Consider the following 22,787-nt stretch of genomic DNA (forward strand, 5'->3'; position numbering starts at 1 on the left):
TGAGGCAGGGGTGGCTGGGACAGGGAACTGTGGGGATGTTAGGGCCCCAGCACAAGGGCCCACGGCTTAGATGCTATTGTAATGCCAGGGGCACTAAGCGGCGTCCCCTGCGCGCCTGGGTATGGGGAGGGGTGAGTTGAAAGCGCAGCAGGGGAGCAGATTACAAGTGGAGGGTAGATAAGGTGCGTGAGAAGGCCAGGACTGGAAGAGCAGCAGAGTACAGCCCGGCACTGAAGGGCTAGCGCAGACCGGTGGGGCGGGCGATTATCCCCTTTCTCAGTGGGGTTTATTCTTTCGGTTGGTTGGCTCCAGTGAACTCCCTGCCGGAGCCCCGCCGCTGTGCGGTGGGCAGGGGAAGGACTCGCACAGCAATCGGAGCACAGTGGCGAGGAGGGGGCCGGAGGGGACGCGCACACGTGTCTGCGGGATCCCTCGATGGGGGCGCCTGTCTTCAGGGGCTCCGTCGGTCTTCCCCAGAGAGAGGACGAGGGGTCTGGAAGCCCCTCCCCCTCAAAGAGCCGTGCATGGGGGATGGGCCCCAGGGCTCTTCCCCGGTGGGAGCAGGCGAGCCGTCTCCACTCAGCCTGAGTTACACCTGGCGCTTCATTCTAGCTCGCGCTCGGAAGACTGGCAGGAGAGCGAGTGCGCCTCTACCACACACAGTACGGTAACCTGGCCACAGGCTCTGCGATGGGGGCTGGGCGGGAGTTGCACAAGCCCCCGGGCGCGGAAGGAACGGGGCACAATTGTCACGTGGGCTGAGCAAGAAGGGGCTCGGGCCGGTGTATAGGCAAAAAGTGAAACCGCTCCGTTTTTGTGACCGTCACAGTTTCTGTCACGCACACATGACAATCGGTGCAACTGCTCAGGACTTGCTCCCTTTGCTGGCTGCTTGCAAATTCAGAGAAACTGTTTTTGGGTAGAAAAATCTCTGAGTTTGCTCAGTTCGGGTGCGCATGCTCAGTGCACCCAAAGTCACAAATCCTGAGAAGTTAAGTGTTTCGGTCGCTGCACCGGCGCCTGCGGGAACAACTTCCCCGAGCCGCCCCCGCAGCAGCCTGGCACCGCCGGGGCGAGCCTGGGAGGATCCGCACCCTGCGGGCCCCTCTCCCTCGGCCCGGCCCGGCCCGGCGCTGCCGCCCCGCCACAGCTCCCTGGGCCTTTCTCTGGCTCGGCGCCCCCGCCTTGCCCCGGCCCGACGTGCTCAGCCTGGGAGCGCGGTTCCCAGGCGCTGGCCGGCCTGGCGTCCCGCCCTCGGGCCCGGCTCCAGCAGGCCGCGCTCCCCAGCGTGAGGAACATTCAGTAAGGCAGGGAGGCTGCTACCCGCGGGACGTGACTGCGGACATCCTGCCTACCACCTGACTCGCCCGCTCGCGGGGGGGGACAGGGCGTTTCCGTGGCTCGGGGCCTTGTGCGCGGGAGGGGGAGCACCCGCGGCAGGAGCTGCTCCTGGGCCGGGCCCTGCCTGGCTCACAGGCCGACCTCACCTCACCCGTGCAGCCCCGGGTGGGAGCCTTGCAGGATGAGCTTTCTCACAGCAGTGCCCCGGCGACGCCCTGCCCGAGCTGGGATGCCCGCCCCCCAGTCAGCTCGGCTAGGAGTGGCAGTGCCCAGCCGGGGACAAAAATCCCTGGTGCAGAACAGATCCCCCCTCCCCTGGAGCCGCGGGAAGGGTGAGAGCTGGAGCGTGTTTCAAACAACACGTTGGAGAGCTCTAAGGAGTCTCCCTTTCGTGAGACCGGGTGAGCTATGGAAATGCGTGCGGATAGTAAAGGAGTAAACCCTTCCTCCGCCCTGGCCCTGGCCCTGCCTACCAGGACTGGGGGGACAGCAGCATAGGCGCCGTAGGGAGAGGAGACAGTAGGAGAAAGCAAAGCACAGATAGGAATGGGTAGCAGAGCAGATACCAAGAGGAGCAGAGACAGGTCAACTGGTTAAGAAGTAATCCAACTCCCCTCATCCAGATGCTATTCCCAGGGCTGGGAAAGTGGGAGGGAGCTAAGTTTAGCTCGAATTGAAGTTATGACCTTTAATTAAAGGCCACAGGGATGGTCTATACCACACCAGAGGAGTGGGGACAGTTTGGTACTTCTGACCCACCAGGACATGGGGCAGATCCTGGGCAAAATGCCATAGAGAAGTCAGGAAGAGGAGGGGATGGACGTTCTCTCCTGAGCTACTTGAGCATTTGCACTAACAAAAGGGCCTGTGTTGGCTGGAGAAACACATTGCTGAGGACTCTGTGCAGAAGGAAGACAGGCCAACCAAACAGCTGCAAACTGCTACACCCTGATCCTAGCAACCACCACTATAGTGCCTCTTGTTGGGGGAAACCAGCACTGAAGTAGCTAAGAACCACTCCCACCAATGGTCCTGCTCCCCACTACAAGAAAGACCAGGAGTAGAAAACACAGGGTGGTACATATAGTTTACAACATGCCTGCCCATGGCTCTGTACCATGGCCTCTGGGCCTGGAAAGCAGTTTCTCCTATGGTTAGCAGGAGAGAGAAGTTGACTGTGAAGCTAACAGATTAGCACAGGAAGTGGAAGGAAGAGGGCCCAGGCTGCCCCATTAGGAGATAACAGGGACCTAGGCATGAGAGTCTACCAAGGGAAAAGCCTGCTCAGCAGCCAGTGCATTAGCAACCATACTGTAAGTCTCTGGCTTTTCTGTGACTGTGCTGCCATCGTGAAAGGGGAGGTAGGATGGCAGCTTCAGCTGTGGAGTTTGGCAAAGGGGAGACAAAGGAATGCAAGTTGAATGGCTGTTACATAAGTATTAGGTCAGGCTGGGACAGCTGGTAAGATGAACACAGCAGAACAGTGTCTACTGAGGCGAACAGTCAGACAGGAGAGAATGAAAGAGAAAGACGTTCTAGGGCAATACAGGACAAAGTCTTTCCCCAGCAAGGAACCTGTCTGGATTCAGCCACTCTCTCTCACTAGCTGTAGGATGACAGGAGATTGTCCAGATTAGTACACACTGAACACCTAGACTGAAATGGGAAACTGGAGCATAAAAGATCAGGTCAGTAAACTAACTCCAAGGGGCTGCACCATGCCTAAGATGCTGCTGCCACCTGCTGACAAAAACACACCAACCAACACACATGCTTTATTCATAGAGCAGAATACAAATAGATAGGAGGCTCCCAGGGACTAGAAGAATTTTTACTTTGAGGGTAAGAGTCCAGTTCCAGTCTGACTCCAGGGCAGAGGAGGTGTTTGTCTCAGAGGCTTGAGGAACATAATACACTTTTTCACCTCTCTGGTTTCTGTCACCCTCATTTCTTTCTACAGGATATCTCTTTTTCCACAAATACCACCAGTCCAAAAAGGGCTGTTGCAGAGGTTTTATTACAACTGGTGTTGGACTAATTTAACTCTATAGGCAAATTAATTACATTGTTTATTTACAAACATATCCTTATGCACAAAAACTACCACCAACACTAAAACATTCAGAACTTCAAACAGAAGAACAAAGGCCATGAGGATTTGTTTAAGGTCAGACTTGAGGAGCACTGGCAGAGCTGCACCGCAGGTGAGTGAGAGGTATTGATACAGGTGCACAACTGTGCAAGAAGGGGGCTCTGCCTACACTAAGCAGGCACTGCACTGTTAGGCGGCAGTTATGTTCAGCCATCTTTACCAGTTTCAGCCCCCCTGCCCCAGTTTGGAGCACAAGACAAAAGAGTTGAAGGACACTAAGCAGTTCATTTTGAATTGTCCCAAAGGACAGGCTGAGTGCCTGTAACCCCTATGTCTAGGGAAAAAATATGTACCAGTCACACAGCAAACGAGCCAGCTTGCCATAATAAATTTTAAAATGACCTACCTGCACAAGGCTCAGCCTCACATCTCTCGCCTCCATAGCCCATAAAGAGAGCCTAGCTCCATAATTCCTTATTCCTCTGCTTTCCCCCTCTCCCTTCCCCCCAGCACTTGTGTCCTTCATGAGCCCCTTGGCCTTTGGACTCACCCACCTTCATGCATCCCAGATCCCACTTCTGGTATCCCCCCTCTGCAAGACTCCCCTCACCTGCCTATTCCCCTGATTTCAATGCTTGTTCCTTTGTCCCATTCCAGAACTAGCATCCAAGATGACTGGATATGCCAATCTGATCCAACTTTAGCTCAAATCAGCCCCTGGGCATTGCCTTCCGTGAACACTCCTCAGACAAATGCCCACCTGTGATTGGCCAGCATCTGACACCCAAAGGATACCCAGCCAGTATCTGCTCTGTATGGAAGGAGCAGTGTGGGGCTAAGGGGAGCAACTGAGGCTCAAAAGTGGACCTCTCCCTCATGTTACCTCTGGCCCGCATGGATTCAGACTCCAAGAGCAGCAGGTGGGAAAGGAATGTCTCTAAGAAAGGGAGACAGACACACAGACCGAAAGGAGACAGGTTGAGATCCAGAGTATCCTACTCCATCCTGATTCACCTCCTTGTCTTCCCTGCCCTGTAGCCAGGTGATTACCCTGCTCCATCCCATCAAGGGCTAACAGTGTCAGTGCCCATCTGTGCAAATCCACACTAACCCAACCCGGCTTCCAACAGAGCCATACTTGAGAGGAATGTGGAGAAAAGGAACTGGTGCCTCCAATCTGGTGAAACAGCATCATAGGGAACAAGAACTTTGCCCTCTGCCCCAATGAGTGTATGTGGATTCAGATTAGATTAAACTGAGTTTTCGAACACACTAGATTGTTTTTCACTACTTTCTCCCCTTCTGGCATGAGTATAGGACAAAGGTTGTTTGCATGACATACATTTGCTTGTTTGGCTTTCTTTGAAATTTAAACTCCAGTTATTAACAGGTTAACATTTAGTTTTGAGAATATTACAACATTCCTCTTTGCTGTAAATGACTGATATATACCTACTTTAACTTAATTTGAATGTGTTTGTTAAACTACATTAATAAACAGTAAAAAAAATCTTCAGATGCAGTATTTCAAATGATTGACAAATTATTTAAATTCTACATCAAATTACTTAAATTTTAACTGTTAATTCTTCCATACTTTCTAACTACTTTAACAAGCCAATTTAAATAACCAGAGCAAGGTAAAATGGGCTTATAGGACTGTTTTTGCCAGAACACCACAACACAGATGGAGCATATATCCTATTTTCCTCCTCTTCGTCCTCCAAAATGTGTTTCTTGAACCTCCCTACTGCTTATCCTATGCATACACTCCCTAGACCTCCTTATGTTACCATGCATGCACTCACCCCCCTCCCTTTGCTCCTGGCCTACCTGCTCAGTGGTTCTCATACAATGGGTGACTTGATATTTAAGTTAAACAACAAATGGTCTGGTAGCCCTTTATAGACTAACAAAACATGTAGATGGGATCATGAGCTTTTGTGGGCACAGCCCATATGCAGTGTAGCTGTAGGCATGTCAGTCCAATTAAAGCTTGCTCTTTCCCGGGGGCAGGGCAATTTTTAGAGTGGGGATACTAAGTGTCTGTCTTTCACTTACAGAAACAGACAAAGACCCCCTTATGCTTCTTCCTGTCCCTCTGATGGTTGACAACTCTCCTGACTGGGTTGACCAGATGCCATTTGCAGCAGTGGCATCCAGTCTGGGAGACTTGGCAGCCCTATCCTCTCTCCATCCCAGGTTGGAGCCGCAGCTGGGGTGCAGGGAAGCTGGATGCAAAAGCTGGGAGTGCTGCAGCACACCCTGCAACCCTAGTGTCCAGAGATATGCTTCTTACCCACTTTGTCTCTAATTTAAGATACTTTTTTTTGTGTGTGTTAATTTTCATGCTGAAAGTACAGCGGTCATGAACCATTATTCTCAGTTGAGCTGAAGTTACAGCTACCCTGAAAAGGGTAAAAAATGGTTACTTACCATCTCATAACTGTTCTTCAAGATGTGTTACTCATGCCCATTCCATATAGGAGTGAATGCACTGGGCTCATCAGAAGGTTTTTCCCTCAGCGGTACCTGTTGGGCCAGCAGAGAGCTCCCTGGAGTGGCGCCTCCATGGCAGCACATATACCCCTGCCAGCCCTCCATCCCCTCAGTTCCTTCTTGCCGAAACTTTCTGATGAAGGGAAGACGGGTGGGAGTTGGAATGGACATGAGCAGTGCATCTCAAAGAACAGCAGCTATGAGAGGTAAGTAACTGGTTTTTCTTCCAATGATTGCTCATTTCCATTTGAGGTAGGTAACTCCCAAGCCAAACCCAAGGAGACGAGGCTGGGGCCTATCTGGAAATGGACTGCAACACCACTCGACCAACAGCTGCATCATCTCCGGTCTGCTGCGCTATGGTGTCATGGGTTGCGAAAGTATGCAGCAAGGACTAGGGGCTGCCCTGCAAATATCTAGGATGGGTACCTGTCCCACAAAGGCAGCTGACAAGGTGTGGGCCCTAGCGGAGTGGGCCGTAATGGGGAAGTTGGCAAATGGGCCAGCTTGTAACAAGTCCTGATGCAGGATGTAATTCAGGAGGAGATAGGCTGGGCCAAATCGGAGAGATCCTTCATCCTGTCAGCTATCGAAATAAACAGCTGCAGGGACTTGCAGGAAGGTTTTGTCCTATCTAAATAAAAAGCCAAGGCACGTCTAACATCTTAAGTTTTTAGAGCCTGCTCTGTTCCAGACTTGTGTGGCTTGGGGTAAAACGTGGGCAAAAATATGTCCTGATTGACATGAAACAGACTCCACCTTGGACAAAAGGGCAGACTGTGGGCGGAGCCTAACTTTATCTTTAAAGAAAACAGTGTAATGGGGATTGGAGGTTAAAGCTCAGGGCTAAGGCATCCTCCTAGCAGAAGTAGTGGCCACTAGGAAGGGGACCTTCCAGGAAAGATGCAAAAGACAGCACGTTGCCATTGGCTCAAAAGATGGGTGCCATCACCCACCTTTATAAGCATCAGCTTAAGGTTCCACAGTTGGAGAGGCTGACGTACATGTGGATATAACCTGTCCAGCCCTTTCACAAACCAGTGTACCATGGGGTCAGCGAAGACAGACTTTCCCCCGGGACCCAAGTGGAAGGCCAAGATGGCCACAAGGTGAACCCTGACCTAGGAGGTGGCAAGCCCCTGAATCGTAAGGTCCAAAAGGTAGTCAAGGATAGCTGGGATGGGGGCTTCTGCAGGGGAAAGTCCCTTCTGGGCCACCCAAAGTACAGAGGACTTCCACTTAGCTAGTTGAAAACCTTCACACTTACCAAACAGAACCCTCTGAACTCATTCTGAGCACTCTCTCTCCAAGGCGGTTAGCCAAGAGTGCAGGGACTGGCGGTTCAGATGGTGAAGCCTGCCAAAGGCCTGCATTATCAGTTCCGGGTACACTGGGAGCGCGGTGGGCTGGTCCACCGACAGATCGAGTGGAGTCGAGAATCAGGGCTGTTGAGGCCAAGATGGTGCTATCACAATCAGGGAGGACCTGAACTCCCTGACCACCACCTTGTGAATCAACGGGAACAGAGGGAAGGCATACAGAACGACTGGGGACCAGGGAACGAGAACCCTGGACTGTGGTTGAGGAAGGAGCAGGACTGAGGACACTTCCTGCTGCTGCGAGTCATGAACAGGTCTAGGAGGGGAACTCACAACCTGTGGAAGATGTCCAAGGCCACATCCACCCTGAGGGACCACTCGTTACCCTCAAAGGACCTGCTGAGCCAGTCTGCCATTGCATTCTGAGTTCCCGGGAGGTCGGAAGCTACCGGGTGAACAGCATGAGCAATGCAGAACTCCCAAAGGATGGGGGCTTCCTGACACAGGGGTTAGGATTGAGCGCCACCCTGTCTGTGGATATAAAACATCACTGCCGTGCTGTCCGTCAGGATCGAAACACACCTGTTTCGAAGCCATGGGAGAAACACCTGGCAAGCGAGGCGAATGGCCCTTAGCTCTGACATTTATATGCAGGGCAGGCTCTGAGGGGAACCACATACCTTGAGTCCTCAGATCGCCAGGCTCCCCATACCATTAGAGGCATCCGTCACCGACCGGGTCGGCAGAAGAGGTCTGTTGAATGGCACCCGGGCGCAGACCACATCCTCCTGCAGCCACCAGTTGAGGGACCTCATGACGTCCTCAGGCACAGTCAGAGCCATGTCCATGGGCTGGAAAGGATTGTGAACCCACGCCAGCCAGGGTTGTAGTGGGCAGAGCCTGAGCCTGGTGTGCTGCACACATACGTGCAAGCTGCCATGAACCCCAGAAGCCTCAGGCAGCTCCTGGCCGTGGTGATAGGGGAGACAAAGCCTCAGAATGGCCTCCCTTATGGTGAGGAACCGAGCTGTCAGCAGGGAGGCTGTGGCCGTCGTAGAATCCAGACAGGTTCCCACAAACACTGTTAGAGTGGGGATAAGGGTGGATTTGGCTTTGTTCAAAATGAGGCCCAGCTGGAGAAAAGTGCCTGACCAGGGAGATATGGTCTAACACCTCGGGAGAGGACGTTCTCCTTATAAACCAGTCATCCGGTTCAATTGAGGGCAGTGTACCAGTCTCCCATGGAGAGCGAAGGGATATTAGAAGCTAGGATCACCATCTCAAACTTTGACTTTGCTATGAATATGTTGAGACCCCTGAGGTTCAAGATGGGACAGAACCTTCCCTTGGCTTTTGGCTCTAAAAAAAATACCAGGAGTAGAAATCCCTGCCCCATAGGCCTAGAGAAACCTCTTCTATAGCTCCCAACTGGAGGAGCTGCTACACCCCTAGTCACAAGAGATGCTTGTGAGAGGGATCCCTGAAGAGGGCTGGGGGCAGGGGCTGGGAAAGGAACGGGATTGAATATCCATTTTCCACTGTCCTTGGGACCCAATGGTCCATTGTAACGCCCAAGCAGGCGCAGAGGAAAGGGAGGGACAGCTGACAAAGGGTTGTGTTGGAAAACTGGCTGGCACACGGTCCCTGGGCAAACCTTCAAAGGCATGGCCTGGGGCTTGGACTCGTTCGAGGGTCTGCTCCCTGGTCAGAGGAGGAGCAGGACATCTCTACCATTCCTACTGTTTCTGCCTCTGTGCATGGGCAACTCAGGCCTTGGGCCCTGTTGGAACGAATGAGGGGGGCCCCTCAGGTGGAGTGAGCATCTCTGAGGGGCTGGGGTGAGGATCCCCCAGGACTTGAGTCGCCGTAGAATCCTTTAACCTGTGCAAGTGGGTATCAGTCCAGTCTGAAAACAGGCCCATTCCCTCAAACAGCCGGTCCTGGATGATTGTCTGGACCACAAGAGGGATGCTTGAAACTGTAGAAGCTATTTTATGGTTAGCTAGAAGCCATCTTGTATATCAGAAACCATTTCAGCTTTTCTCTCAAGCACGTAGACCAGAGTGAACCTTCTGTCACCCTCACGAGAAGAGGCCTACAGGATGGGCTATTGGTATGTGTTAATTGGGCTGGTTGGGACAGGAGATGTACTCCCTCGTACCTGTCTGCCATCTTGTTGATAAGGCTTTGTTTTTCCAAATTTAATTGAGGATTTCTGTAATTGGATGCCCTGACGTCAGACTGTTTGGCTAAGGGTATAAAGATATTAGGATTGATTGTATTAGCAGCCTTACTGGGCCCGGCTTTGCTGGGACCACGTTTGGCTCACTTTGCTTTACTGATCAATAAAGCAAATCAGTTGTTAGCCGCCTAAACAGAGAGGAGCGTGTTTTTGCTTCGACAAAACTTTCAGCCAAGAGCTGTGCTGCAGCACCAGGCCTGGAGCCATGGTGCAGGCTGCGACATCAGTTGAGTTGAGGGCCACCTGAACGACTGCACGGGAAACAACCTTGCCCTCTTCAGACAGCACACAGCTCCAGCTGTGAGGCTTAGGGTAACAGCTCTTTGAATGGTCCATGGCCACCCAGGAATTGAGTGTATCTGTTCAGGAGCACCAGATGGTTGGTGATCCTGACCTGCAATCCTCCTGAAGTAAAGGCCTTATGGCCTAGGAGGTCCAGCTTTTTGGCCTCCCTGTTCTTAGGGGTATGGGTAGGGCCAGGTTCTCCCTACTACTCCTGGTGGTTAGCTACCTGCACCACGAGCGTGCTGGGGGCAGGTGAGAAAAGAGATGCTTATGGCCAGCCTGGGAGACAAAGTATCTTTGCTCCACACGCCTGTCGAGGGGGGATGGAGGCTGGCATTTGCACAAAGTCTTTGTGATTTTACGGAGCCAGATCCAGGTGAATGCCCTATCCCCTGAGAGCCACTCCAGAGCCCGCCCCACCTCTGTACCTTCAGCAGGTCCCTTATCCTGCCTTACTAATACAGGAGCCAGCTCCATCCCTGGGTAGCTCGTGTTTGCTGCCCGGCCATTCGCAAGGTCGAAGCCTCAGAGTGTCCTGAATGAGGACGCACTCTGAACGTGCACTGCATCGGAGACTGGCCTCTACTTGCTCTCTCCTTTTGGGGCACTGGCAACTGGGAGCAGTGCCAAGCAGCCAGTCATCTTGGTACCGGGGCAGTGTTGATGGGCCTAGATTTTCTCTCACCGAAGACGGTGCACTGTGGGAGGTGGGCACTGAGTGAGTGGCGAGTCCAAGGCAGAGCGCCGACTCCATTAATAAAATCTTGAGGCATGAGTCTCTCTCCCTCTGGGTAATAGGGCTTAAAACTGAGACAAAATCTTGCAGTTTGCAGAAATGTGGGCCTCACCCAAGCACTTGAGGCACAAGTTGCGTGAGTCCTCACAGGGCATAGGCTGGAGGCAGTCCAAGCAGGGCTTGAACCCCTGGGGCCTGGGCATGACCCAGGGAGAATAGAGGGGCACAACCGATGAACCCCCTAACCAACAAGAATAACACTAATTAAAAAAAAAAGACTAGAAACTGAGCAACTAACCTAACTATGAAACAAAAAACAGGACTGTGTAGCACTTTAAAGACTAACAAGATGGTTTAATAAGTGATGAGCTTTTGTGGGCCGGACCCACTTCCTCAGATCAAATAGTGGAAGAAAATTGTCACAACCATATGTACCAAAGGATACAATTAAAAAAAATGAACAAATATGAAAAGGACAAATCAAATTTCAGAACAGAAGGAGAATGGGGGGAGGAAGGAGCGGAGGTAAATGTCTGTGAGCTAATGATATTAGAGGTGATAATTGGGGAAGCCATCTTTGTAATGGGTAAGATAATTAGCGTCTTTATTCAAATTTGAGTGTAAAGTGTCAAATTTAAGCATGAATGACAGTTCAGAGGATTCTCTTTGAAGTGAAGTCTTAAACTCAAATTTGAATAAAGACGCTATTTAGTCCTGCTTCCTCCTGGTGCTGGACAAAGAGGCAGGAGACGAAGTGAGCTTGATGAGTTCTCTTGCGGCCTCTAAAGTGTCCAAGGATCTGCCTCAGTGAGATCTTCTTAGCTGGGATCACAGCGTGGACTGGGCTGGTACCTGCTAGACATGGAGGCCCTGGGTGTTGAACCCACCAATGCCAAGTGCTCCGACTGATGGCCACTCTAGGCCCATGCCTCAGAGACCTGCCCCTGTTAGGCCTCCACATCTTCTGAGGCTCGGGAGACTGTGACCAGTGTAGCGCAGGCCATCGTTGTGCTAGAGAGGCACGTGAATGACTCAGTGCCTCATGCACTGAGGCTGGAGCACTCTGCATTGCTGGTACCACATCCAAAGCTGGTGCCAGGCAAAGAGCCACCTCCATAAGTACCTTCAAGGGGGACTCCCCTTCTCACTTGGTTCATGGCTTGAAGCCCCTGCAGATCTTAGACAAGTCCAATAGATGTGCCTCACTGAGGCACTTTAAACAGGCTTTGTGAGAGGGCATGGGCTTCAGACAGTTGGCACAGGGCTTGAAGCCTTGGAGCCCAGGCATGCCCCACAGGAAGCACACGGGATGCAAAGTGAGCCCCTATCTGACTAAACTATTTACACTAGATACCAAGTATTTACCCCAGATAACTAACAATGAACCACAACGATAAAAACCAGTAAACTCAAAGGAGACCCACTAAGAGCAGGCCAAGCACGTTTCAATGACCATCACAAGCGGTAAGAAGGATCCGAAGGGGTGGAGGGCCAGCTGGGGTATATAAGGGGCGATACAGGGGCACAACTCCAAGGGGCTCCCTAGCTGGCCCAACAGGTACAACTAAGGGAAAAACCTTCCAATGACACTTGACAAGGGCTGGCTGGGGCCATGTATCACTCTGTCCGGGACTGAACTTAGCTGAGCCTCACCCTCCCCATTTGTATGGGAACATTTCTGGCTGTTCCCCTTTGTCAGGGAGGCACAAAGAAAGTGCAGTTTGCTCCATTACTCAGTCTGGCTGGCAAGTGCAGGGCAGACAAACTTTGACCTGCCCCAGATGCAGGACATGCACCCTTTCCCTGGTCATGCCTGTGGTAGCAGCATTTCTCACCTGGCCCCAAGCTGCTGTGGTGAGAGGCCTGGGGTTGTCTTCTCTCCGTGGGAAACTCAGCAAAGTGAACCCCACCTCCCAAGAGCAATGATTTAAATTAAGCAAAGAAAGTTAATTTAGTTAAGGACCCAAGCAATGCCAGGTAAATCTTCTAGTAAGTCAGTAGGTGTCCCCAGGAAAGATACGGTAGGTCTCATGGACAGCTCTAGGGCATCTACTGTAGAGATCCCTTAGAGCACAAGAGGGCCACTGTGAAGAGCCAACTAGTTGAGGGCAATTGCATAGAAACAGGAGGTGGACAGATCCCATATCTAATTCACCTCTCTTGGGATAAAGAACTGTCTGGAGCCTCTAAGGCCAGCTTTTCTTTCTTGCAGAGCTGTGGGGATCTGAGAAAACTCCTGACTAAAGACTGAGGAGGGAACACTCTTGTCCCCTAGAATCTTCCTCCTCTGCGGTTCTCAAGCAAAAGGGTTGGACCGTAAAGACAAGACAACTAAGGACAGAGGTGAAAGTGAAAATACTCACATGAGCTGCAAGATTTGGTTCATCCCAGAATTAGACATATTCCAACAGTGGAGACTGATGGATCCAGCACATTCATGAGACTACTGGACAGTAAGTAGGTCCTTATGGCAATGGGTTGGTACCATCAGTCTACTAAGGAGCTTACAGATGAGGTCATTGAGTGACTATTAGGGTTGGGAATCAGTGTAGATGTTGATACTGGCAGTTCCTCTCCCTTTTACTCCTTACCCTCATGACAGGAAGCTTTGAGGCTTTAGAACCCATTCACAAGGGCACCCCGACAGTCGCGGAGGATTCCCTTTTCTTTGGAAGCAGACCTGGAAGAGCTGTCCTCTCACTTGTGTGTGCCTCTTACTCTCATGAGACATCCAAGTAATTCTTCCTTGGTCTTGGCAGCTGTCACTTCTACTCCTGATCTTGAAGGAGCACTGCTAGTCAACCAGCTGAGGGTGACGTGCTGTGGTGGGGAAGAGGGAGTCTCTCTAGCCCAGTTCTGAGATCCCTGAGCCTTCTCAATACGCTTTCTTAGCTGGAATTCATGAGCCTTGCAGGTTCATGGAGGAAACAGATGGCAAATGCTGCCCTTGAGAGAGAAGTGCACCTCTCAGCCAATAGAGGCTACGTTGATGCTCATTGATCATGCTGAACATATGAGGTCAGGAGATGTGGCTCAAGCCCTGGGACTCTGGCCATAGAATCTGTGGACACAGGATTTCTACTCAGGCCGTCAGCAGTGTGATGTAGGACCCCAGAGACAGTACCCCTGAAAATCTCAGCTCTGCCATTTCCTTCTTATACATCAACCGTGTAGTAGTTTGATTGTAACTCATGAGACAGCAGAGAAAATAAAACTGGTTTTATTTGCTAAGACACATTGAAATATCATGTCACAGATCACGACAGGCAGAAGCTCGGGCAATGGGAGTCACCTTGCTTGGTGTTTCATCATCTGTCAATTCAGCATAGAGTCCTAAGAGGGAGAAAAAGGGTCAGTCACTGAGGAGACAGCATCCCCATATACCCACAGTACCAGAGGACAAACAAGGTAATCCAGAATGTCATTTACAGCCCTGTAGTGAGGGGGCATGGCTTCCCTCCCAGGCAGAGGGAGGGAGAGCTGGTACCACTTCCTGGATGGCAAAGCTGGGACACCCATGTCTGCCCTGCCAGAAAGAGAAGCAGGATAGGAATCTGAAGAGACAGTTATCCCTCACCATCCGCGATGGATGCATTCCTGGCACCACTGCAAGTGGTGAAATCTGCAAATACTGGGGATGGCAGTTCCCAAACTCCCTGTGGCTCCCAGCACCATGGTGAATGAAAAGGGGGGCCCTGGCCACTGCTGCTGTCCAGCAACAGGCCTCCCCCAAGGCCACGTCCCTCCCCTCAGGCCGGGCTATGAGGTGCAACGGGAGATGCTCCTGTACATGCGAAATCACAAATAGCAATTCTGTGAATTGCCAGGGTTTCCTGTAAAAGGAAGGCCCTCCAGCACAGCTGGAAAGGAGCTACTGGAACAGGACTCTAATCCCCTGCTGGAACCAAGATCCTACAGCAAATGCTGCAGTGCTCAAGGTCTGGAGGAACTGTCAGAGCTGTGCTACTGACTAACAGCCAGCCAGCATGTTGTGGCAAGATTTCCCTGCTGACCCAGTGGTGGACCACTCTGCTATTGTTACAATCTTGGGTGGGGATGCAGTGGAGTCAGGTGGGCCTGTGATCTCCTACCACTGCCACCCTACCACTGGGGTGCAGCCTCTCCCCGCCACAGGCCAAGAGACCTGCTTATATCGGTGATTTGCCAGAGCCAGGAACCCCTACTATTAGTTGTCCTGCCCTGCGCCTCATGGCTTGAGATACGGACTTTGCTGCTCTGCCTGATGATACAGGGGTATCCACGCATTATTGCTCTTCCTGGATTTCAGGCCAGAGCCCCTAACTGCATGCTGCCCTATCCAAGCACTGGGGCGTACACACATTACTGCTCAACCCCGCTGAGTGGCAGAAACCTTGGTGCTTAATTCACCGCCCACCCCAAACTCTGTCCTCCTTGAGGACTTGTAGCAAAGGGGCAGATGGAGGATGGAGAGCTGTGAATACATTACACCCCCAAATGATCGGTCCATTTGGGACAGTGAACTTAAGAGGGACATACAAAGAATGCCTGGGAGAAGCTTTCTTCTTCTTCTTCTTATAATAGCTGAGTGAATAATTTTTCAGTTTGGTAGCCCCTTAATGGAAAATTCCCCCCACATTCTGCTTATTTTGAACTGAATTGAATGTGTTTTTCTTGAAGAAACACACAAAAATGAATAGCCAGCATGAATAAAGTGCTGACATTTTCAATGTGAAATATTTTGAAAGTGTCATTTCCATGTATGCCAACATTCTACACTTGCCCACAGCTGACATTTGCCAAATTTGACCCACATTCGTAAATCGTCTCAGAGGATCCAAAAAATATGCCAGGTCTCATTAGAACATGAGTACAGCATGCCAAGTCTTAGCAGCTGCCCAGGAGATTCCATGAAAGGGCAGCTCTGGCCTTGCACGCAATTCTAAGCATGCCTGGATTCCTTACCGGCCTCAGGACTGTTCTCCTCATCGCTAGAGAAGGTGACAGTAGGTTTCTTAGCTGCACGGCGCGGCGCAGTACCCCGGCAACGCCTGGGCACACGAGGCTCGGGTGTGACAAAGGAAGAGTCTGCATCGTTGTTGGCTATGCTCATGGGGCGGCGGCGCCGGCGGCGACAGGAGCCTGCAGGAGAAGCAGAAAGGTGAGGGGCCAGGCTGCCTAGAAGGTGTGAGAAACCTACAGCTTCTCTGCCTGGATTGCAGGCTAGGAGGGAGAGAGGGGCCGGGATGATGCTGCCTTAGGAACATACCAGCTACTTGACTCTTCTTTCCTGGTAGGGGGGTCTTGCCTTCCTCCTGGCAGAGAATCTCCCTGGGAACCTCTGTGGAATCCATACCACGGGTGTGGCATGCACGGAGTTTCTGCTCCATCTCTTCTATCAGAGCCTGATGCAAGGAGAGACAGAAGCTGGTAAGGGGGGCGAGGGGGGGGGGAAGATACCATGCTGCAGCCCAGATTGCCCATGCTGCTTTCCTCCTACCCCGCCCAAAACTAAGCTCAAACCCACCTTGGGAGTTCCCTACATCTCAAGCTTTGTGACCCTTCATCATGGCCTAAGAAACTGCTCTATCTAGTATTGCAGCTCACGAACAGTCACCTTAATTTTGTCCATATTTGCAGTCTAGTCCAGGATAATCTGGATGCAAAAGTTCTTTTCCAGTCTCAGAAGTAGTTACCCGATTCTCACCTTGGTCTCCAGTTTGGTGACCGACCTGCGGAGTCTGTTCAGCGCAGCTATGAAACTGTTATAGACAGCCAGGTCGTGAAGCTTGTCAGCAAAACAATCAAAATTATCTTGCATCTTGCGGAGGCCTCGTTCAGAGAGAGGAAGCAAAGTGAGACAGTGAGAAAGGTCTCGATACTGACGCTCTGTTCTGGGGAAAAAAACAAAAGAGATTGCCTTCAGTTTCAGAATAGAAAACAACATACTAAGCAGAGTTGTTCTCTATTAGGTGTAATCATATACATTTGATTAGAGGAGTCACACAATTTTAAGGCCAGAAAGAACAATTAGATAACCTAACCCTATGGTCTGTGCATTGTGAGAGTCCACAGACCATGTCTAAGATTTCCAAAGGGGTCTGGCTTTGCCATTTGCCATTTTTAGGGGTCTGCAAATGAAAAAGTTAAAAACCACTGATCTAGTCTGACCTCCTGTGTAACACAACCTATTAAGTTTTACCATATTTAGCCCAGCAGCTTCTGTTTGACTAAAGGCATCCAGTCTGGATTTGATCTCCATCTCTATTAGCTTCAGAATAGTTACTTACTGTGGTCTGAGATGTTGAAGTCAGGGTGCGCATATACCTAACATACCCGAGCTCAGAAACTTTGTAGCAGTGTCAGTCAGAGCTCTGGATAGATCCCATGTGCAGTGTGAGAATTTGGAAAGAACACAGATAAGCTCATTGCTTGGTTTAAGTGGAACTCTATCTTGGAAATCTCACAGGTGATCTGAGTATTCTTACATGAATACTCTTAATGAAACTAGATCAATAGAAGTTTAGCCATGTGTGCCAGAGAACACACTCACTTTTGCCCAAGGTGATGGCCACCAAAAAGACCTCAACATAGATGACACAGTGGATGCAAACACAGAAGGGCTGTGCTTTTATACAGTGCCCTAGGAGGGCAATATTGAAGTCCCATGAAGGTCAACAGGAGTTAACTTCACGGGTGATTCATCATCAGACAAAAAATGTCAATGTTACTTCCAGCTTCATCCTCCTTGGATGCTATCCAATTCCTGCCAAGCTTCATAACTTTGGAACCAGACCTAGTGCAGAATACTTGGCAAATGTGTGAAATGAAGACCATGTTGCTAAGGCCACTGAAACAGAGTGAGCACTGGTAGACTTAGCCAATGCTTTCCCTGGGGTAAGTTTCCCAGCTTAAGGGGCATAAGACCATCACATGGCATACAGGATTTAAAATCTTCAGTTTGGAATCTATGCAGTGAGGCCCTGCTGAAATCATCTGCCTGTTCCAAAGGCCACATAATAACAAAAAGTCTCAACAGTCTTTTTTTGTTGTTTTAAAGGGATGTGGGAAAAGGAAGATACTAACCTAGAGCAGGGTCTATAGGACTATCCTGCCATGTGTGCTGCATAACGGAAGCATAAGATCATTCCCATAGGAGCAGGCTTACTCTGACAGTCAAGAGAACCCACACAATACTGTTTGGTCCTGGAGAGTTAGAATGCATCTCACCTGGCAGTCCGGAATCGCTGGCACAGTTTCTCCACCAGACTCTCTGTCTGCTTCTCCTTTGTGATATATGAGAAAAGCTGTCTGTAGGGAACAAAAACGGATTAGAGAGAATAAGTACAAGACTGAATTCCAGCCATATGCAGCTCTCTGCTCAAGGGTAGTTTTCCACGCCAAGTCACAAAAGGGGTCTTTTGGGATACTGCAAAGCTGAGGGAAGAAGCCACTAGCACAGCTCAGCTACTCAGAGTAGCACTGGGAGTTTGGCTAACTAACCCGGGAGAGAGCAGTCATTACAATAAACTGACACAACTTTACATTTAAAATTAAAGTTGTGGCCCAAACACTGGTCTGCTTCCCGTATCCCTTCTTACAATTTACTCAGAACTCACACTGTAAGTGAAGAGTTAAGGATGCCAAACATGTACCAACAGACCCTATTTTATAACTCCTGCAACACTGCATCCCATATATTGCAAGTACATTACATTAAAAAAGCCATTAAATAAGCATCCAATTTACAGAAAAAAGTTACTTTTCATGGTGTTCTTCAAGATTTGTTGCTCATGTCCATGCCACGTTAGGGGTTTGTGCTTGCCACATGCATCAGTGCTGGAAGTTTATCCCTTAACAATATCCATAGGCAAGTGGCCCCAGTGCCCTCTGTGACAGTGTCCATAGAGTACAATATAAGTGATGCTGCTGGCTCCCCTTGTCCTCAGTTCCTTCTTGCCAGAACACTGACAGTGGGGACAGAGGGAGGGTCAAGGAATGAATATGAGCAACACATCTCAAACACTAGTTATGGAAAAGTAACGGTCTTTCTTCAAGTGCCTGCTCATGGTCTAGTGTAAATGAAGTGACTCCTAAGATGTATCACGCTCTTAAAGCATCACTCTACTGCACCCAGAATCTTCTTTGGCTTGCTGGGTGCTGGCATAATACACTATGGCTGCGTCTAGACTGGCAAGAACACTGACGATCTAATGTAAGATTGTCAGTGTTCTTGCGCAAATATTATGATGCAAAATGCTTTTGCGCAAGAGGGCCAGTATAGACAGGTAAAAACTGTTCTCCGCAAAAAAGCCCCGATGGTGAAAATGGCGATCGGGGCTTTCTTGCGCAAAACCGCGTCTAGATTGGCATAGACGCTTTTCCACAAAAAGTGCTTTTGTGCAAAAGCATCCATGCCAATCTAGATGCTCTTGTCCACAAATGCTTTTAACGGAAAAACTTTTCCATTAAAAGCATTTGCGGAAAATCATGCCAGTCTAGACGCAGCCATCGAATGTATGGATGGACAAACACATTACGGCTCCTCGGATATCCTGGAGAGGTAGATGTACTGGAAGACTGCTGAAAGAACGGTTACTTACCTCATAACTGTGGTTCTTCAAGATGTGTTGCTCATGTCCATTCCATGTAGGTGTATGCATGCAACCTGTACACATCGGTGGAAATGTTTCCCTTAGCAATTCCTATTGGGCCAGCAGGGAAGCTCCCTGGAGTGGCACTGCTATACTGGCCAATATATACCTTTGCTGGCCCTCCACCTCCTCGGTCCCTTCTTATCAGGCCACTCCTAAAAAGGGGAGGCGGGTGAGATTTGGAATGGACATGAGCAACACGTCTTGAAGAAGACCACTTACAAGGTAAGTAACTGTTCTTTCTTTGAGTGATTGTTCATGTCCATTCCATGTAGGTGACTCCAAAGCAGAAACCCTAAGAGGTGGGCTCGGAGTTTTACCCTTCCACTGAATGGAGGGCAGCCCTACCCAAGACTACATCCTCCCTTGCCTGATGTGTAGAGATTGGCAAAGGTGTGAACAGAGGACCATGTGGCAGCCCTGCAGACGTCCAGGGTCAGGACCTGAGCCACAAAAGCTGCAGGAGGCCTGAGATCCAGCAGAGTGGGCCATTAAGGAGGGGGCTGGAACCCCAGTCAGCCCATAGCTCTCCCTAATACAGGCTGTGATCCAGGAGAAGATCCTTTGCAGAGACCAGCTGGCCCTTCAGCCGCTCTGCAATGGCAACAAAGAACTGAGGAGACCTACACAAGGGCTTTGTTCTCCCTAAATAAAAGGCTAAGGCCCTTCTGACATCCAAAGCATGCCACGCCTGTTCCTTACCCGATGTGTGGGGCTTGGGATAAAAGACTGACAGGAAGATGTCCTGCGACATATGGAAGTTAGACACCACCTTTGGAAGGAAAGGTAGTGGGGGCACAATCTGACTTTATTCTTGAAGAAAATCGTGTGGGGAGGGTATAAGTTAGAGCCCTCAGTTTGGACACGCACCTGGCCGATGTGATTGCCAACAGAAAGGATACCTTATAGGACAGATGCAGCAATGAGCCAGGGGTTCAAAGGGAGGTCCTATAAATTTAGACCGTACCAGGCTGAGGTCCCACTGGGGGACAGGCTGCTGAATGTGTAGATAAAGTCTATCCAGGCTCTTCAAAAATCTGTTTACCATCGGGGCCACAATGAGGGTCTTACCCCAGGCACCCAGGTAAAAAGCGGAGATAGCCACCAGGTGAACCTTAACTGAGAAGGATAACCCCTGTAGCCTCAGATCCAGAAGATAGTCCAGGGCCAGGGCATCCATGGGCAATATCCTCCCTACGTAGTCCAGACATGGAAGTGCTTCCACTTAGCCAGATATGTAGCCCTAGTAGGTTTCCTACTCCCCAGCAGTACCTCCTGCACACGTACCAAGCACTGTAGCTCTGCCACTGTCAGCCACAGAGCTTCCAAGCCACAAGGCGCAGGGATTGCAGGTCCGGCTGGCAAAGCCTGCCGAAGTCCTGCATGAACAGGTCCAAGACCAGCAGGAGAGAGGCTGGCCTCTTGCACGATAGGCTCAGGAGGATCGAGAACCAGTGCTGCCTGGGACACGCTTGAGTGATGAGAATCAGGGATGCCCTGAATTCCTGCACCCTCAGGAGCACCCTGTGGACCAGCAGGAACGTGTAGAGTAGTCCCATGGGCCACAGGATAAGTAGCACGGCTCCCTGGGAGCCCCGCCCTGCCCTGGCCCCATGAGAGAGCAGAAACTCAAGCACTTCCTGTTCTGACAGGTGACGAAGAGGTCCAGAAGGGGAAATCTCCTCTTGCGGAAAACCCAGAGGGCCACATCTCTGAGGGACCACTTGTGGCCAGAGGAGGACCTGCTCAGCCAGTCCGCCAAAGTGTTCTGGGAACCTGGGAGATAGGAGGCCACCAGGTGAATATCTGCCCGGATGCACAGTTCCCACAGCTGAACGGCTCCTGACAAAAGGTGAGAAGAGTGGGCCCTGCCCATTGATATATGAGACCACCGATGTGTTGTCAGATAGGATGAGAACTGACTGGCCCCTGAACTGAGGGAGGAAGGCCGCACAGGCAAGATGGACTGCCCACAGCTCCCTGACACGGATGTGCAGGGACAGGTCATCCCAGGACCACATACCGTGCATCTGCATGTCTCCGAGATAGGCCCCTCAACCGGTGTCTGATGCATCCGTCACGAGCCAGAGGGTCGGCAGAGGCCTGGAGAATGGGACTCTGTTGCAGACCATCTCCTCCAAGGACCACCAATCCAGGGAGTGAAGGACATCACAGGGAACTAACACCACTGTCCCACAGGTGAAAGGATGGGTTGTGGGTCCACACAAGCCACATTTGCATAGGACGTATGAGGAGCCTGGTGTGCTGGGTGACATAGATTATTAGACCTAGTAGGCGCATACAGGCCCTGGTCATGGTCATTGGGAACGCCTACATGTCCTGGCCATCTGATTACCAGGAAGCAGGAACCAGGATGGGAAGCCCTGGCCGATGTGGAATCCAGATTGGTGCCCACAAACTATCACTTGGGAGGGTACAAGGGTCAATTTGGACACATTCAGGAGCAGACCAAACTCCCAAAAGAGGTCTTGAACTAAAGCGATGCATGTGAAGTTCCAATTTTGAAATGCACATGAGCTCCAGTAGGTTCCATGGTAAGCGGAATAGGGAATAAGAGGCCAGAGGCAGACACACCCTGAGTCAAGCCCAAATAGGAGGCTAACTTTCTGAGCCTTCTCTGTGTAAAATTTTCCTTGTACAAAGATGGATTTATGTGGTGTTTCGGTCCTCTTTGGGGCTCTATTCCTGGGTGCTGTCAACAACCTTACAGATGAGCCCTCCCAGAGCAGAGCTGGTTCAATGTCTATGTTGTTGTGCTGGGGGGCTGTTGCCCCAACTCCGTGCCTTGGCTAGGGGAGTCTAGGGCAGGATGGTGGGGCACTCCAGACAGCAGTGGGATCAGTGTCATGATCGCACTGGGTGACAGTCACCAGGGGACCCCTGTGATCTAACCACCCCGACCCACTGGTGGGCACGTAACATTTCTGTTCTGTCCATTTATAGATCAGGGAAAACGATTAGGGGGTTTGCTAAATTTACAATGGCAGTGCAATTCTGGCTGGTGCTGCCACACCCAGGACATTAAACAACTTATCCAAGAGCTCGTCCAGCTCCTTTTTCGCCATGACCAGGCTAGAGGCAATCCTCTACAACAGCTCCTGATGAACTTTGGGGTCATTCTGGGGATCTATGCTTTGTCCGAGGAAGAAGATGATGCTGCTGCCATGATAGGAACTGCCTCTGGTCTGCTTAGCTGGGCCCTCTTCCCCTGGTTGGGTCATCTGAGAGAAAGTAGGGGAGGGCTCCAGCCATTGAGGGAGTGAGGAAAGATGGGTTGCCAAGAGCTTGGCCAATTGCCCAGATAATGGCTGGTATCCTAGGGGCTGTTGCAAGAATCCCCACAGGATAAGTAACCTATGGCACCAACCATTACCCTTGGGGTCAGAGGAAGGTTGGGGTACCACAGGGATAGGCAGTGGGTGTGGGACAAGGACCTTGACCAGCTTGCAACAGCTCCTGGTCAGACGCCAAAGACTGGGATGGGAGCCCAAGTTCGGTAGATTGAGACTGTACTGAGGCAGACCAAGTGTCTTGGTCTCTGCTACCTTCATCACTGTGGGCTGCACGGCATCTGTATGTCGGGGACAGCCCACTATGCCATGATCCCAGTGATTGGGAC

General features: G+C 50.8%; 1 protein-coding gene across 5 annotated transcripts in view; it reads right to left on the reverse strand.

Moving 5' to 3' along the window:
* Nucleotides 1-13,718: 13,718 nt before the first annotated feature.
* The window catches only part of NCAPD2 (non-SMC condensin I complex subunit D2), a 49,778-nt gene continuing 40,709 nt past the window's right edge, over nucleotides 13,719-22,787 (reverse strand). For all 5 annotated transcript variants that reach the window (XM_075904251.2, XM_006124170.5, XM_075904258.2 and 2 more), the window contains exons 27-31: nucleotides 17,724-17,804; nucleotides 16,201-16,387; nucleotides 15,763-15,898; nucleotides 15,459-15,635; nucleotides 13,719-13,847 (exon numbers count right to left, since the gene is read on the reverse strand). In XM_075904251.2, coding sequence (XP_075760366.2) covers nucleotides 13,765-13,847; nucleotides 15,459-15,635; nucleotides 15,763-15,898; nucleotides 16,201-16,387; nucleotides 17,724-17,804 — 664 coding nt within the window. In that variant the 3' untranslated portion in view covers nucleotides 13,719-13,764. The remainder of the gene's footprint in view (nucleotides 13,848-15,458; nucleotides 15,636-15,762; nucleotides 15,899-16,200; nucleotides 16,388-17,723; nucleotides 17,805-22,787) is intronic.

The sequence above is a fragment of the Pelodiscus sinensis genome, chromosome 1 (assembly GCF_052426305.1).
Source record: "Pelodiscus sinensis isolate ZL-2025 chromosome 1, ASM5242630v1, whole genome shotgun sequence".
NCBI classification, from domain to species: Eukaryota; Metazoa; Chordata; order Testudines; family Trionychidae; genus Pelodiscus; species Pelodiscus sinensis.